Source organism: Orbicella franksi, chromosome 9 (assembly GCF_964199315.1).
Source record: "Orbicella franksi chromosome 9, jaOrbFran1.1, whole genome shotgun sequence".
Taxonomy (NCBI): domain Eukaryota; kingdom Metazoa; phylum Cnidaria; class Anthozoa; order Scleractinia; family Merulinidae; genus Orbicella; species Orbicella franksi.
In genome coordinates, this window is record NC_138153.1 from 27,370,039 (window position 1) to 27,386,801 (window position 16,763).

The 16,763-nt window shown below is 39.9% G+C and overlaps 4 protein-coding genes across 6 annotated transcripts in view; 3 read left to right on the forward strand and 1 right to left on the reverse strand.

Annotated features, from left to right (window-relative positions):
• The window catches only part of LOC145497157 (synapsin-2-like), a 49,847-nt gene that overhangs the window by 24,173 nt on the left and 8,911 nt on the right, over positions 1-16,763 (reverse strand). The gene's annotated exons all lie outside the window — the stretch shown is intronic.
• On the forward strand, positions 43-2,958 carry LOC145497158 (metalloproteinase inhibitor 3-like). Its single transcript, XM_081476962.1, has 2 exons — positions 43-506; positions 2,385-2,958. Exons 1-2 carry the CDS (start codon positions 272-274, stop codon positions 2,936-2,938), a joined length of 789 nt encoding a protein of 262 aa, XP_081333088.1. The 5' UTR covers positions 43-271; the 3' UTR covers positions 2,939-2,958.
• On the forward strand, positions 5,146-9,824 carry LOC145497161 (metalloproteinase inhibitor 3-like). Its single transcript, XM_081476965.1, has 2 exons — positions 5,146-5,266; positions 9,161-9,824. Exons 1-2 carry the CDS (start codon positions 5,155-5,157, stop codon positions 9,688-9,690), a joined length of 642 nt encoding a protein of 213 aa, XP_081333091.1. The 5' UTR covers positions 5,146-5,154; the 3' UTR covers positions 9,691-9,824.
• On the forward strand, positions 9,871-16,378 carry LOC145497222 (metalloproteinase inhibitor 3-like). The gene is made up of 2 exons (XM_081477031.1): positions 9,871-11,846; positions 15,836-16,378. Exons 1-2 carry the CDS (start codon positions 11,738-11,740, stop codon positions 16,372-16,374), a joined length of 648 nt encoding a protein of 215 aa, XP_081333157.1. The 5' UTR covers positions 9,871-11,737; the 3' UTR covers positions 16,375-16,378.

The following is a 16,763-nucleotide window of genomic DNA, read 5'->3' on the forward strand; positions in this document are numbered from 1 at the left end:
TCCCTAGTGGGGGGAGGGGGGAGGGGGGAGGGGGGAAGGGGAAGGGGGAAGTGAATTGGGACTGGGAAAGCGCGGCGTTCCTCGCGCACTTCCGTTATTCTATCTCCCAGGCCTCTGAACTACCAGCTTACACGGTCAAGGGCTAGGGGCCTCTGTGGAGGAGAGAGCCAACAGGAAATGCGTCACGCAAAGCATTTGTTCATGATTTGTTATCACCGGATCAAATGACGTCAGTCTCTGACGCAATTTATCAGATTCCGAAAGAATATATATGTCATACGTACTGCAGACCCTCCCAAACGAATGTATGAAATTATCGCTTTCAGACTCCACATTACCAATAATATTATTGAGATCCAGAGAACAAAACAAAAGCAGAATGAACTCGTTCATCCTTCATGTTGCTTTTGTTTTGAGCACTATGACTATGGCCTATGCTATCGATAGCGAGGCAATTGGATACTTCCTAAGGCATCCACAAGAACAGTTCTGCGCGGCAGACTTTGGTAAGTCTTGAGAGAACATTTTGTTCAGTGTGCTAATCAGTATATGACGGACACGGACGTATGTTGTCTGGTTGATTTTGTAGCCCGTGAAAGCGTTATACTTTCTCCAAAAATTAGGGAAACCCTAAACGGTAGAATTAGTTAGAAAGTCATTGACCTCAACCCGTAATACAACGGATTAACGAGGGATGAAAGTGAAGACGATACATCGCAAGGAATAATCTTCTCGATTCTGCCACCTTTCATGTTTTTCTCGTACATGGCAGTATCGTCAAGGCAATTCAGTTCGTTTCATCAGCATTTAGCTTATAGCTTTGTAGTTATGCTCACAAGTGATAAGAAACGTACTACGACTTACGGAAATGGAATTTCTACACCTACGGTAGGCCGGAAATGATTGATTCCAAGAACATCATTGGCCTGACCTGAAGGTCTACCGGCTCATCCACGAAGTGACACATCTGGACACGATCTCGGATTTATGCCATTTCTCTGTTGTTTTATACAATTATGCTGTAAAAGAGATTTTCACTACAGTTGAACCTCTATTAAGCGGCCACCCCTCATTAAGCGGCCAGTTATCAAAGTCCTGAAATTGCTGTCAGTAAAATACTGTAAATAAACTGAACTGGCCATCTCTAGCTGGTAAGCGGCTTTGGCCATCTTTTGGTCGTCCCGATGAGGGTTTTTCTATTGTCCTTATCCCTATTAAGCGGCCATGCAGCCAAAATTTAATACACGTAGTTTGACTATCTTTTGGAAAAGACGATGGAAAAGTCCGAAATAGAGGGTGACGACTGAAAAAAAAAACCATTCAAACACACGTTTATTATGATTTTCTTGACGTGATTCTTCATTAAGCAATTGACACAATCTAAAAGATATCCAAAAAACACGAACCCCTATTAACCCTCGGACGCACAAGCTAACTCATACCCCCATCGTGGTACAAGAGAGGGGGGGGGGGGAGGGGAGGGATGGAATCTCACTCTGGGTTTTCGTTCTGTTAGCGCACAGCAAAATAAATTTACATCGATTAGATAGTCCCGAGCTTTCAGTTTACAAAATGATACCATTTTTGTTGGTTGTGATCTTGGATTTTACTATTTTCCTAAAAAGTCAAGAAATAACAGAAAATTGATACAAAATCAAGCGCCACGAGGCTTATGAAATGTACAAATCAGTGATTTTCTGGAATTTGATGAAGAAAACTGGAAAAAATACAAAAGTGATGGACACACAATTGACATATCAAAATTTCCTCGAAGGATGAATGAACAGCTACCGAAAAATTCAGCCCCTTGGAGTAAATCGTCTTTTCAAAACTTTGAAAAAACCTTATTGGGTGTGGCGGGGAGGGGGCGTGTTGGCTCCATCCCCCTTTGTACGTCCCAGGGTTAAGCGGCCACCTCTCATTTCGCCTGTATACTACTTTTTAAAAATAAGCTAAACTACCGAAAGCAAAAATGGTAGCTTAAGATTAATTTGCTAAAAGCAAAACAACTTTTATTATACCCGCAAATGTGAGGCTAGGAAAAAATCTGAATACAGTAAATGCTTAAAGTCACTTCATGAGGAGTGAATATTTTGGGCTCTTAAATGCCTTCGCCAATTTACCAAAAACTTTCTCACATTTGCTTCGCGGTTGATCCCAAGCTTGATCTAACTTAACGATCTAAAATGACCTTTTGTGGTTGGAGATTATCAGTGTGGACAAAAATGTGTATTTTTTAGGAGATCGGAGAGCGCAGAGGGGCCCGTTTTCTGTTTAAATAATATTCATGAGCACGGGCAATCACTGATAACACGTGTAGCAACTAAGTGGATGATTTTATCACGTTAACTATTAAGGCTGAAACTTTGCTCTTTTGTCTTTAGCGGTTCGCGCCCTGGTCTTGCCAAAGAACCAGACAACAGAAGGGTACAAACACATTCGCGTGTACGATCTAAAAATCCTGAAAATCTACAAAGGAGGCAAAACGCTTGGACTCACTGAAAACAGGACGGTCCACGGTGAAAATATTACCATCAATGGTGAAATCGGCCTGTTTGTAAAAGCTCACACTGTTTCAGTGAAGCTAAAAAACAGCACTGTGTATTTTCTTGCCGGGAGTGTCGGGAGCAAGACAATCCAGCTGAATTTAGGCAGTTGGGTTCAACCTTGGTCAGAGCTCACTAAAGAACAGCGCGCGGGAATCCGAGGAATGTATTCTCCGCATAACTGCAAGTGCCAAATAACGCCTTGTTTCACTGGGAAAGCAGACTGCGATCACCTGTTGAAGGGATGCAACGTATCTCAACACCAACTGGGGACATTTTACCTGGGTTGTGAATGGCGTTATTCTTTCTGCTTGAAAAACAGCGAGGCAACCGCATGCTCCTGGCATGAAACCGCTGCGTACATGAACTGCAGGAGCCCGGCAATACCTTAAAAGCTTCTTGTCGGGTGTGAATTGGAATTCAGTACACCATAACTTGAAATCTTTAATAAAATCGCCGAGAAAGCAGCACATTTACAGTTTGAGAATATCTTTTCTCTCTGATTAACTTGATCAAGTGCTATATAAAGGAGGATTACAGAAGAATGCTGTGTTTTTCAACACAGCTCTGTTCGATCTCTACCGTTTTGATTTTTTTTTTTTTTGCAATCAAAGGCTTGCAGTGGGAGGTCCCGCAAACGTTTGAGATTTTTGGAAAAGTTGAGTTGTTTATGAAAGAGAGAGTAATTAACGGATGTGAAAAAAAAAAAGGTAATGTCTAATATATGGACGGCAAACAGACTGCTATTTGAGTTGGTGCGGTCTGTTTGTGGTGTGTCTCGTAAACAAAACAGTAGTTTGGATTGAAGTTACCGTTTCAATAGGACAGCCATTGTAAACCAAGGAATCTCTTTTTCTATTCATTGTAGTATTGATTAATAGCCGTTTCCTTAGAAAATTTCGTATAGTATCTTCTTTACCATGAAATTTAATAGACCATTAATTCTTGTGATGCTTTTTTAAAATACTTTCACACGCACAGAACAGAACTTCTACTCTACATTAAAGGAGCTAAGGTTTGCGCATCTTGAAAAGTTTAGCCTAAATTTTTCAAGTTCGTCGTTTGTAATCCATGTCAATCTTCTTCATCCTTAACCATCTTTGTTCCTTTATGGTTTATTTTTATCTCTTTGGTGCTTTGCTATCTTAGCAAACTGCTATTTTCAGGTTTCCGGCGATTTAAAGGTAATTTTACACGCGGCCAAAATAACTCAAATTACCGCGATTGAGCTTAAGGCTTTTTTCTAATATCATCATCATTTCTGTTAAATTTAGCAGGTGTTTTGTGAGTCGTCTTGGCGGAATTTTAAACTGAGTAGATAATTTCCGAAACCTTAACGCTGTAGAATCTGCAGGATAACGAGTTTGTAAAATTTACTTCAAGTTCACTGTAACTGTGTATTATTTCATTACTTTTGTGTAGCTGTTATGTAACAAACCAAAATGAACAGCAAAACGCATAAAATAGGGTATGATATCACTCCTTTTATATATAGTAACTGATGTTTGCAATCCGTTTGTACTTTAGCCACACGACTAAGACTGGATTACTCAAGATAATGTTACTAAAAGCGATTTTGTCGAAATATTTTCTGCAGTAAACACACATTTGTCTGAAATAATTGAAAGCGAGCTTTTACAGGACCTGAGGGTGGGTGTATTTACTGACTGCGGTCAGCTTTTCCGTTTAATTTCGTCTAGACTTTTTTCATCTTCCATGAGTTTTGCCATGCCCCGAGTAGTTTCGGCGTATCGTCATTCGTAAAATCGTAATCTTTTGTACAATAAGCGAGCTAAATTATTAAACAAATCTAATGTGCTTTCTCTTTTACATCATTGTAGCAACAGTTGTGTTGTTTTTGATACCACTGCCTTAATGGGCCTCTGTTTAATACTATTTCTCGAGTATCGACAAATCCCGGCGTTATGAAAATCAACAGAAAGTCTAACAATTATTCTAGCAATGTTGTCTTAATAGCTCTTTAATGTCGCTAATATGTCTCGTTAACGCGATTTGGCTTACTATGAAGGAACTGGACAGATTGTGACAGAAAGCTCCTTTATAAAAGAAGATTTTATTCTTCAAAGAATATATATCCAGGGTGGGAAACACCGGGAAATCCTTTTAAACCAATCAAAATATTATGATTATTTCTATAATTAAAAGCATTAGATTTGTTTGTTATGAGAGGCGTGTTAAAGAGAATTTGAAGAACATGTTTGTGGCATTAACACACCTCTTGAAAAGTGGTGTAGTTCCTTGAAAGTTCTCGTTAGCTAAAAACCTCTTTAGATATTTCCTGCCACTTTTCTGCGTCTTTAAAAGCAAAAACTTCTTTTCTGAATTTCCGCAATGTATTCAGTTAATCGCAAATCAGAAGTTTTTAATTTGCGTTTTTTATTTTTGAAGGGCGTAGCGTGTCGCGGCGCGGCGCGGTGTGGCGGGCGCCGAATGCCACCCAGTACAATTTTAAGTTTATACCTCAGCTGGTTTCACGCTGGTATGGCTCGCTACATAAGCAGCGAGACAGCTCTCAGACGCTGCAAACGTTCCCTGAAATCTTAAGAGCGTGTTCGCGGGAAGATTAAGAGACAACGAAGCAAGAAGGATGTCCCTTGGTTTGGTCTTTGCTATATTGTTGGGCGTCGTCGTAACTTCCAACGACGCGTGCTCTTGTCTTGAAAGACATCCTCAGGAAGTTTTCTGTAGCGCGCATTTTGGTAAGTAGCAACCTCTGACTTTTTACAGACTCTGTATCTAAAGCTTGACAGAAAACTATCTTTGTGGATAGCTAGCAGTTAATTTTATGTCGACAACCCGAATCGATAGCCGTTATCTGGTCAGTTTTGGCTCCGACATCCGTTTTCTCCATTTTAAAGTCCCTATTCAAACTCAAATGTAGCAACTTACCGCAAAATCTGGCGTATTTTTGGAGCGCACCTCGCTCAGGCCACACGAGTGGATAAAATCAAGGTGCGACTTCACGAGAATTAACGGAGAAATGAAACGATCACGCTTGAAAGAACATTTCTTGTAACGTTTTTCGTCTGATTCTATGCCGCACACTGCGAAATCGTAAAGTGACACATTTTATAATATTTTAGTTTTATAAGTTTTCTTTTCCACAAGAACTTTGAGGTTGAGGTCGAGAAAGGCCAGAATTTTAAAACGTGCTAATAAAGAGCCTCAAATTCTTGTTTTTTCTTTGTTGTGACAGTGAAAAATACAAGTGTAGCATAAAAAAGTTACAAAATCATCATCTGGCAGCGACATGGAATTGTACACTGTACAATTCAAACGCGTTTCCAGTCGTAGAGATTAAATACAATACCATCTTGCTTTCAAACTTGATGTAAAGAAAACATTTCGACAACATTTTCAGACTCAAATCCCTGAAAACTTTAGAACGTTCAGCCTATCGGCTAAACTCAAAAGAGTGTGAGGAATCTTCTTATAAGATTATCCCAACTCAGCACTGTGCCTAGACGCCAAAGGATTAGAAATTAAATGTTGTTTTCTTTTTAAAACGACTTAAAAGTCCGACTAAACAGCGCAGTATGGTATGGCATGGTTCAACGATGAACTACGACCTAAATGCTTCGAACTTAACTCATTTTAGTGCAAAACAATACAGATTTCTATTTCACTCTATCTTCTAGGTGAAACACTGCGATTTTTCGAAGATTCAAGAAACAGTTAACGCGAACAAATATATCTACTATGCAATCTCTTTTTGCGTTTTCTGTGCCTAGCATTCGTGACCGCCGTACAAATTCGCGTTTCAGAATCGGTTGTTAAATTGTCAGGGGAATGGCGAAAAATGCTCATTTATTACTTCAGAACACATGAATTTAACTGTCTCTCGACTAAACAAACTCAACTTCAATTAATAGTAAAAAAAACAAAACTCCAGTCCACAATTAGTAGCCTGTAAACAGAAACTCTTCACCATTTCTTGCTAAAATATTCACGAACGGAAATATTTAAATTACCGTCGAAAATATCCCCACTTTACCAACAATTGTTACCGTTGGATACTTACTTTAGTCGCTTGTTCGGAAACGGTACTTATTTTTTTCCTACTAAAAACGGTCTTTACTGCACGTACCAATCGAAGGATTATAATTTATATTCTTCAAGCGATCTACAATTCCGATGGCATAGGTCAGTCATGAACTGCGACCCGAATACTAAGAATTCAACATCGTTCGTAAAGTGCAAAATAATTCGTTCTTGTAGAAAAAGTTTGGTACATCGCGATTTATTTCTGATTGCTCTTTCTTGGTGAAGCTGCGCTCTTCGTCAGAGATTAAAGACATTTTTTTTTTGTGCATATTTCGTATGCCATCTCTGTTTGATTGTTCTTTTAGTAACACGTGGACCGCTCTAAATTCTCGCAAATAGTAATTCGCACCTAAGCGTTAGGCAGAACCTGTCATTGGGAGAATGTGTCGCGAATACGGCGATTGCATTCTCCATTGAGATTAGATCAAGTTGAAAATCTCAGGTACATGGTCCAACATGTATGAATTAACTGAATAAACCGCAAGCTAGTCAAACAGGAAGGACAGTTTACAAAATGTAAAAACATTTTTGCTTTCTACATGGTAATCCTCACATGCGAAAATATTTACACTGTTGTGGAAAATACCCTCTCTTTACTACCACTTATCACCGTGGGACAACTGCTTTAGCCTCTTGGCCTGAAAAAGGTACTTGATAAAACAGGGATCCGGATTTCCATGCACGCGCGAGTATACTAGGCACCAAAAACTGATATTTCCGCGTGCAAACCTCCAAACGAGGAGGACCGGACCCGAGATAACTATGTCAGTTTTAGAAACAAGTGTTATAGAGAGTTCATCATTTGTGGTAAAGTTTTACATTTTATAGCTATCAAGCGAGGGAAGAGAAAACAGAACTAAAAGAAGAACTATATAAGATTATTCAGTACACCAGCACGCAATACCTAGATGTAGATAACATTTTTTTTTTTTTTTTTGTTAAAACGATTTGGAAGTCCGGCTCAAAATTAAAGAATGACATGGCAAGGTTGAGCCATGAACTCATAAGTACAAAACAACTGGTTCTCGTAGAATACTGTCGTATCACGATTCCTCTCAGTTTCGGGGTTTCGTCGAATTGTTGGCAAACCAGAGAGCTTTGCTGAAGATAATAAGAAGCTACCGCCCGACTCGCGCGTACGTCGTATTTCATCCCTGTTACCTACGTGCGTGACCGCCCTAATTGTCGTAAATATTTACACACTTCAGAGATAGAATCCAGTTACTGGTAAAATTCGTGTCACGAAAAAAGCAACGGTTGCTTTCTCAGGCTTGAACCTAAATAAAGTTGAAGACCTGCAGTTGATAGGTTAGAGTACATAATTAACTCTACAAACTGCGAGCCAGCTAATTTGGAAGTTCGCAATTGATAGATAGTGAAAAGGAAAAAAAACAAAAAACAAAACAAAACTGGTTTGCGCTCTTTGTTGTAATCCACACGCAAGGAACTATTTATATCTCATTTTAACACTATCACTGTGGAACACGTTCTTCAGCCACTTGGCTAACTGTATTAAAATTGCATCCGATTTTCCTATGCAAGAGCAAATCCTAAGCCCCATAATCCCCGCGGCGCATGCGACGCCCAAACCGCACAAACCCACCGAGAGAAAGAAGGTACTGGAAACTACAGAACGGAAGAAATCACCGAATATAAGCAGGTCGTAATGAAAACATGTTTTGCAACTTCCTTTTGTATAATTGGATTTGTCCCTCAGTTACGTCTTACTTCTTCAGCTTAGCTCTTTTCAGATTAAAGTCAGGTGATCATCAACTAATTTCTCTACGCAGTATCCATCCATAATCAAGCAAACAGGTGAAGAGAATCAAGAAAACAATCAACTGAGAAATCCTGCTTCGATGTAATACCCAGTTCTCAGCACTAAAACTACTTGACATTTTGACATTCAGTGAGGAGAATTAATATCTGAATCTTCGGAAAGAATCAAATTACATGATGTTTCCTTTAATTTGTGATACCACTCTCTTGTACCGTTCAGCGCATACCTCCGACATGCAAAGAAAATCAGCTGACTTTTCGAGCGTTCATCATTTACTAGCGCGCCACCAACTTCTAGAGCCATGTTAAAGGAGCTACGTCACAGATTACGCATCTTGAAAAGTTTAGCCTAAATTTTTCAAGTTCGTCGTTTGTAATCCGCGTTAATCTTCTCCATCCTCAAACCTTCCTTGTTCCTTTATGGTTTATTCTTATCCCTTTGGTGTTTTTCCAGCTTAGTCAACTGCTATTTTCAGGTTTTCCTCAATTAAAGGTAATTAATTTTGTACGCGTCCAAAATAACTCAGTGTCGTGACTGACCTCCATAAGGCAGTCAAAAGCGTGTCTGAGAAATGCGTCGACAACCGTCGACTCAGACAATTTTCGGTATTTTGATTCTAACTGACAGAAAGAGGTTGTTAAATGGTCTAAAATCACCAGGGCGCAGTAATCGAGGCGGCGTAGATATCTTTTCAGTTACCTCTGGGAGAGTGAAAAAAGTAAATATAAATTTGTAACTGCGATTTCTTTTTTTTTTCTCGTATGCTTAGCGATCCGTGCAAAAGTGCTCTCTCAGGAAGACAACCTCAGCAACTTCACTCGAATCTTCGATCTGCGAATCCTGAAAATATTCAAAGGAACCTGGAAGCTAAACCAGACAGGACGCGTTCAAGTTTACGGCTCCAGACATCGCAGTCTGTTGGTCAAGGCTCACACAACAACACTCCAAACTCTGTGCGGGGTGAGGCTGGCAAACGACAAGGTCTACCTGATCACCGGGCGGATCTGGAAAGGAAACCTTCAGCTGAATCTATGCAACTGGAATCAGGAATGGTCCGAAATAACCCATCGACAGCGCATCGGAGTCAAGCGCTTTTATGGTGAAAACTGCAAGTGCCAAATTTCACCGTGCTACACTCGGAAATGCCAAGAGCTCAAAGGGTGCAGCAGGTCCTCTGGAATCCACTTGAATAGCTGTGAGTGGCGTCACTCCTACTGCCTTGTAAACGCTGACGGAAACGCATGCTCTTGGCGCGAGACCGCTGAATACAAGAACTGCACAAGTCAGGCGATGCCTTAAAAACTATACATGACTTCACTATTTTCACGAAAATGATTGTAATTTTGTTACGAGAATAGCAATTTGTATCTAAAAAAAATTGTGAGAACTTAAAGGGCACTCATTCACCTTTGGTATAATCTCCAAAACACCTTCGAGTATTGCATTGTAGTTGTAACATTGAACTCTGTAAATTAAATCCTGGTGCTGTTTAATTTGTCTTTCAGTATTTCTAAATTTCAACTTTTGGAAGTCTTCGATTAAGAAGAGTTCTCGGAAGTCGGCGTCGGTTGATGTTCGTTAAGTACAGCCAAGAGATTATGATCTTAATCTCTTGGTACAGCATATCAGAAAATACTGGAAGAGGCATGAGATAAAATCGTTATCCAATAAAACCTCATGGTATACCGTCAATAGTTCACTTCAGACTTAGAGGCTCGTGGGTAAATTGAAAATTTCACTCGTTGGATATTTCGCTGAATATACCGGCCACGAGGAACCATTTACCAGACCGAATGACTGTTGACAAACTTTACACAAAGCTTCGAGACAAAATGTTTATAGTCAATGCCATCACGGCTAAACTGACCAGTCAGTTTCAACTAGACCAGACACCATCGGCTAACAAACATTTTTCACTTTTCATTCACAAACAACAGTTCTTTTCAGAACTTCCCTCATCCAGAAGATCAGCCGAGACGAACTTCTGATACTCCTGGGTAAAAACCATTTACTATGACAAGTTTTGTTTGTTCCGTAATTTGTTAACCGAGCTTCTAGAAAAAAGCGACGAGCGAAAATACTAAGCTGCCAGGGCTCTGATAAACTCTACGCAAGCTTAGCCGGGGCTATTTTGACTGTGACTTATGTGGCTGATAAGCGTTTGGTTTATTTTTATTTTAGTAATCCGTAAAAATACTTGAACAGAACTCAACTTTAAACAATGTCTAGTTCAGAGCTCGCAGACACTCCAGGAAGTCGAATTAGACTTCTGTTCTACTGCGCCAATTCGAGCTGCATACCCACCCATTCCTGTCTATTAATTATGAACTGATAGGAAATAAGAATTCTGCTTGCCATACAGAAGCCTCCCACACAGCTTAGTCAAACCCCGTTTGGGAACGTCACGCAATCTCCCCTTTGAGAACCTTGCGTGACGACCCAAAGACTTCTGCGTCCTACGTAGAAAGTTCAAAACGTTTCAATTTTCTGAAGGCTTGTCAAAGAATGTACGCTCCACTAACTGACCTACGAACAGGGTAGAAATAAAAAAATGTAAAGTTATCATGAGAGCGAGGAACGTTTTTTAAAGTTCCCGTGTAAAAAGCGTAATTTCACTGCCACCTTCGGGGAATCGCTTTTTCCAGCCTTTTGCTTTAGAAGTTTATTTTTATAGCCAAATTCAGACTAATAAAGGAGTTTGCACAGCCTGAAAACTCGCGGTAGGTTTTTCTTGTCGCTGAAGAGGAAAGCTACCTCAGTTTATAAACATGGAAGAACAAACATCATTGAAAGTGAAAAGTAAAAGGTATTTAATCTGATGTGGTTGGCCAGTGTTTGTCGTAAATGTTCCCGTCCTCGTTTCTTTGCACACTCTAAGATGGATGAAGTCTTGAAGACAGCTCAAATTTTTAATTAAAATACAGGCTATCAGATTGAAATCACACGCATAGTGTGTACATCTAATATTTGATTTACTTACTGTTTTAATGCCATCATCTATCAGCTGATTGCTACTTTTCTGGATTTCGCTACTTCTTCAAAACAATTTCACCTTTAGGGGACGTCTTTTGATATCAAAGAGGTTTTTAGCCGAAGTTCTCTTTAATCATGATATTCAAGCCAGGGCGCGGTAAAATTACGTAATTTACGCTTTACAAACGCACTTCACAATGACGTAGACGCGAACAAATGGGCACACGGGATACCGGATATCACGTTTCGTAGGTGCTGAGATAAATACAGCGAGTAGCCATCCATATGATCTAAGGTAACGTGTCAGCTCTTTGGTTACAATCTTGAACGCGCAATCATTCAAGTTTTGCTGAACCACGACGAAACAAGGAGGATGTCTTTGCTCTTTAAAGTTGCTTTCCTGCTAGCGGTTGTATCTGCAAGTGAAGCTTGCTCCTGTATGCCTTCTCATCCCCAGGAAAGTTTTTGTCGTGCGGACTTTGGTAAGTTGTAAATTGCGAAGGCAAGGGCAATGTTCATAGCGAGTTTGTTTGTTGACAAGCAGCGAAGAGGATAAATCGGTAGATTTCAGGTAGTCTTTACTGGTTTCGAAATCTGTTTCCTTAACCTGGACAATTTCTGTTTAGATTAGTTCGTATAGGATGGCAACTGCGTCACAAGTGAGGGACAGGAACTCAAGCTCTCACTATCGAAGTTCTTAGCTTAAATCACACGTAGGGTCAAAATAATCGAAATTTGGCCCACCGCAGTTCGGAATGCTTGAAGCACATGTAACGCAGGAAACTGAACACTTATTGGCAAAGTACCATTTCAGTTTTGCAGCCTTTCTGGCCGGATTCAACTCCTGCTTCGTAAAATGAATCGTTAAGAAGGATTTCACGGCAGAAAGACTTATATAACTTTATCTCCACATAAGCATGTCTGGATAACGGATCAAAATGTTGAACTTTTTTTTTTAAAGATCGAGTAAGCGAACACAGTACGGCCGAATGCCAAGTGATAAAAGCTCACAAAAATGCTGCTATAAAAACATATCATTCTCCTTGCTTCAGAAACTTGCAATTTGCGGCTAGATTTCTTAATTCTTCTTTGCTTCAGAAACTTGCAATTTGCGGTCAGATTTCTTGGAGTGAAACTGTAGCTGGAAAAAGGACGCTTGGAAAAGATTTATCACATTATCACATAACAGCATTATGCCTGGACGATGGCCGGATTACGAGTTAAAACTTGTTTTCATTTAAAATCTGCGGAGTTCTCAGTAAAAAGCAGTACAGAGCGGTTCACTTAAAAGGAATACTGCGATAACATTGTTTATCTTGGTTTCAGAGACCTTCCTGTGTTTAAACGCCTAGCAGAAGATATAGAAGAAACAGCTTGTTAATTTATACACGCAAGGGAATTCCTTAGTGTGTCACTTCTGAGTACGTTTTCTGTTATAAGCTGCGGTCGCTTTCTGGATTGTTCTAAATATTTGTCCACTTAGAGAGAGCTAATCCTGCAATTAAAGCCACTGTAGTCACGAATCGATGGGGTGAATTAAAATTCTAGCGTGAACAGTTCAAAGCAAGCTGAGTTCCAAATTTAACCATGAGTTTATCAGATTGATCACACTCCATCGGTTTTTCCTGTCCGATCGCCCGGAACCGAAATTTGGAAAGAAAGGTTTGGAACGTTTATTCAGCCATAAATTGACGCGCGTACAAAACGGAAATATCAGTTTGTTTGTTTAACTTGTCTTTGGAAAAGCTTTGATCCTGCAATTTATCGATCAGCTATTTTATCTCCCCGGGGCACGTATTCACAACGCGGGGTCGTTTATAAATTACCAATCGTCTTTTTACAGTTTTAAAACGTTTCCTTTTGCACGCACACGCCCCGGAAATGGTTGACTCAACCGCGCAAAGATACTTTAAGCGACTTCTTTTCAGTTCGATCATCGAATTTTGTTAATTTTCACGCCATATTTGGCTTTAATTTCTCCCTGTATTACCGTTTCAGTTGAAAGCCCCCAACCTTTTAAGTGAAATTGCTGGCCTAACAAAAGAACGCTAAAATTAATTGGGCGCGACAAAACCAACCTCTGAAACAGAAATTCGATCGAAATTGTGTTATCTTTTAACCTTAACCGACTTTTGTTTGATTACGGCTCTTTGCATTTTGTCCAGATGTAACCTTTGAATGCTCCTCTGTTCAACATCATGTCAGGTAATTTGATCCAAATCGATTGTCTCCGTATTCTCATCACCTTTTTGCATAACAACGTACCGGCATTGTATTGAGAATTTAGATGTCCATCACTTTAGGGAATATTTATCTGCCGCAATACGTTTATCGGCGAGATTCAATTCTACGACCTTACTGCATTTTTTCCATTCGTTTCTTTATTGGCTTAAAGAATCAATATGCCTTTTGGGCTGAACACAGGATTGGCTTACCTAAACCTTTCAATATCTCTTCTCACTAATTGACATGAAACTTGATAATTTTTGTTAAGACAACTTCGTCTAAGTAAGTAAGTAAGTAACTTTATTTCAACTCGGGTTGATCAGGCTGATTAGGCCCCTAGCAATACAGTCGTGCTAATATGCCGAGAAAAATACATAAAAAATATCAGGAGAAAAAAACATACATGATCAATTAATGACTAACATTCTAACCACAGTCGAACCTCCGGTTGCGACCACCTCTCCTCAGCGACCAGTTTTCCAGAATACCAAAAGTTTTCAAGTCAAATCACTATATTTGGAGTCTCTTGTAAGCGACCACCTCTCGTAAGCGACCGCGACCACTTTGAGCTGAAAGTTTGAAATTTTATTTTGTTTTTAACTTCCCGTAAACGACCATTTGACAGATAATAGAGCGGAAATTAGGTAATATGGAGTTGTATTCCTGGGTTGTTCAAGAGACGGAATTTCTCAATAGGAATTACCGGAATTTTTTTCTCAAAACCAACTTTCCACAAGGAAACACAGTTAAAAATTTATAGAAAAAAATGCACATACACTGTACTTTATCAGTCTTAAATGAGGCAAGAGTTTGACTCAATTTGGTCTAAGTTCTCGTAAGCGACCACCTCTCGTAAGCGACCACCTGGGCTTGACATTTTGGGTGGTCGCTTACGGGAGGTTCGACTGTATATCAATAAATAAACAACAAACAGTCCTAAATCTTAAAATATTACAGCGAATCATAGAAAACTGTTTATCACAAATTTAGCTCTCTTACAGCATTTATAAATTCCTTAAGGATTATCATTGAACGTAATTCATCCGGTAAAGAATTCCACACTTTGGCACCAATAAAAGTTGTAGATTTTAAGCCAAAGTTTGTGGTTTTCTTACGTGGGATTACGAGCTTGTTGGTGCCTCTCAAGCACTCCTCATTATTACGTATGACGAACACGTCACTTATATATCCCGGTAACATACCGTTTACAGCTTTAAAAACTAATATGGCAATGTCCTGTAGGCGACGATTGGGCTCTATCACTATGCTTCTCCTTTAATGATCAGCTCTTTCTTCCTCACTACCTGCCTTATGAAATTGTTTTAAAAGCTAGCTACAGGGATGAAAATTCCAACTGGATTTCCAAAAGATAATTCGTTGCAGTGATATACCATTTGCACTCACTTTCGCCCCAAGAATGGGCGGAACGAACCCCAAATCAAGCCCGACGTAAGCATAAGTAATAACACACTCTGACCTTGACATTATTAACAACAAATATTTGAAAAACGGAAGCTCAACCTGAAGCGAGAGTGAAAACATTTTTCTTCATGATCTTTTGCCTTTGTATTGTGTTCTCAGGCCCTTTAAGAATCGTGAACTCCCGGTGAGGCGGTGAGGGTGTAAACTCTCCTTGTAAAGGTCGGTTTTCACTAGCGCACAAGCATAAGCAATTTACGCTAACAAAGTAAGCCCCGGTCCACACTGCGCCGGAGAAATATGGAAAACGGAGGTTTCACACTGAAAACGCATCAATGTTTTCCTCCACATTACGCCGGAAAAATTTGAAAACGCAACAATCACCGGTCATTTTGCATTTGTGTTTGAGTAAAACTCGGGCACGGAATAGCATAATTATCGTAACGTCATCGCTTTTGAAAAGCTTCGTTTTCGAAATTTTTTCAGTCCACAGTAAAACGCAAAGCCGGTGTTTTCAAATTCCTCCGGTTTGAAGAGCGTTTTCGAAAAGCCTCGTTTTTGTGATGGATTATTGTGGACGGTGGGCCTAACCATAGAAATAAAGCTGCGTTTTCGAATTGCTCCGGCGCAGTGTGGACCGGGCCCAAGCTGCGAATTTCGTTAGGAAATTGTCTTGACGAAAGGCTCTCACTGTGTCTGTGTATGTCAGCTTATGCTTATGCTTAAAGCGCTAGTGCAAACTAGTCTCAAAAGCTCGCATTGTGGGGTAGCACCATAATCACAGCGGTTTACTGATGACAAACTATCAATTTCGACTATTTTTCAGTGGTCCGTGCAAAAGTTCTATCTCAGGAAATACAAGAAGAGTCACTTGTCATCGGCCTACGAATCCTGAAGACTTTCAAGGGAGCATCGGAACTCAATCAGACGGAGGGCATTCAAGTTTACGGCTCAAGACAGCGCAGTCTTTTCGCTAAGGCTTACACTCATAAAGACGGCGCGGCGTGCGGAGTGGACTGGCTCGAAAATGGCAAGGTGTACTTCATCACTGGGAAGATCTTCAACTCAAAATTGAAGCTTCATTTGTGTAGATGGATTGCCAAGTGGTCCCAAGTCACCCAACGCCAGCGTGCTGGAGCCAGGCGCTTCTATGGGCCAAACTGCGACTGCCAAATCTCACCATGCTATGGGGATAACTGCCCAAAGCTGAAGGGGTGTAATACTTCTGAATATTTCAACCCTACAAACAACGATTGTGAATGGAGGCACACATACTGCTTGAAAAACACCAACGTAACCGCATGCGCATGGCAAGAAACCGCTGAGTACAAGAACTGCACGAATAACTCCGAGGGGTTGCCCTAAGAGTTGTGCAAGTATCATAAAGAAAAAGAAAGAAAAACAGCCATGAAACTAAACTGTAATGTTGTTAATTTGTGACATTTTTTTACACAATATTTGTCGTTTTGGATAATACATTACTTGTAAAAACTATCTTACGATTTTAATTTCGGACAAAAAAGTGTCCGAAAACATAACCGTTCTAAAATATTTACAGTACAGTATAAGCTCTTAGTTTCCTTTATGAGGTGAATAGTTATCTCTAAAACCCTGACGGTGCAGTAAAACTATCATTTTCAAAGACACCTTTTCATTCTAATTCGTGTTTTGTAGGCGTTAATTAACTTTAGCTATGTTTCAACACAGTGTCCGAAATTTTTGTCCGAAATTTTTCCGAAATGAGATAAAAAGTG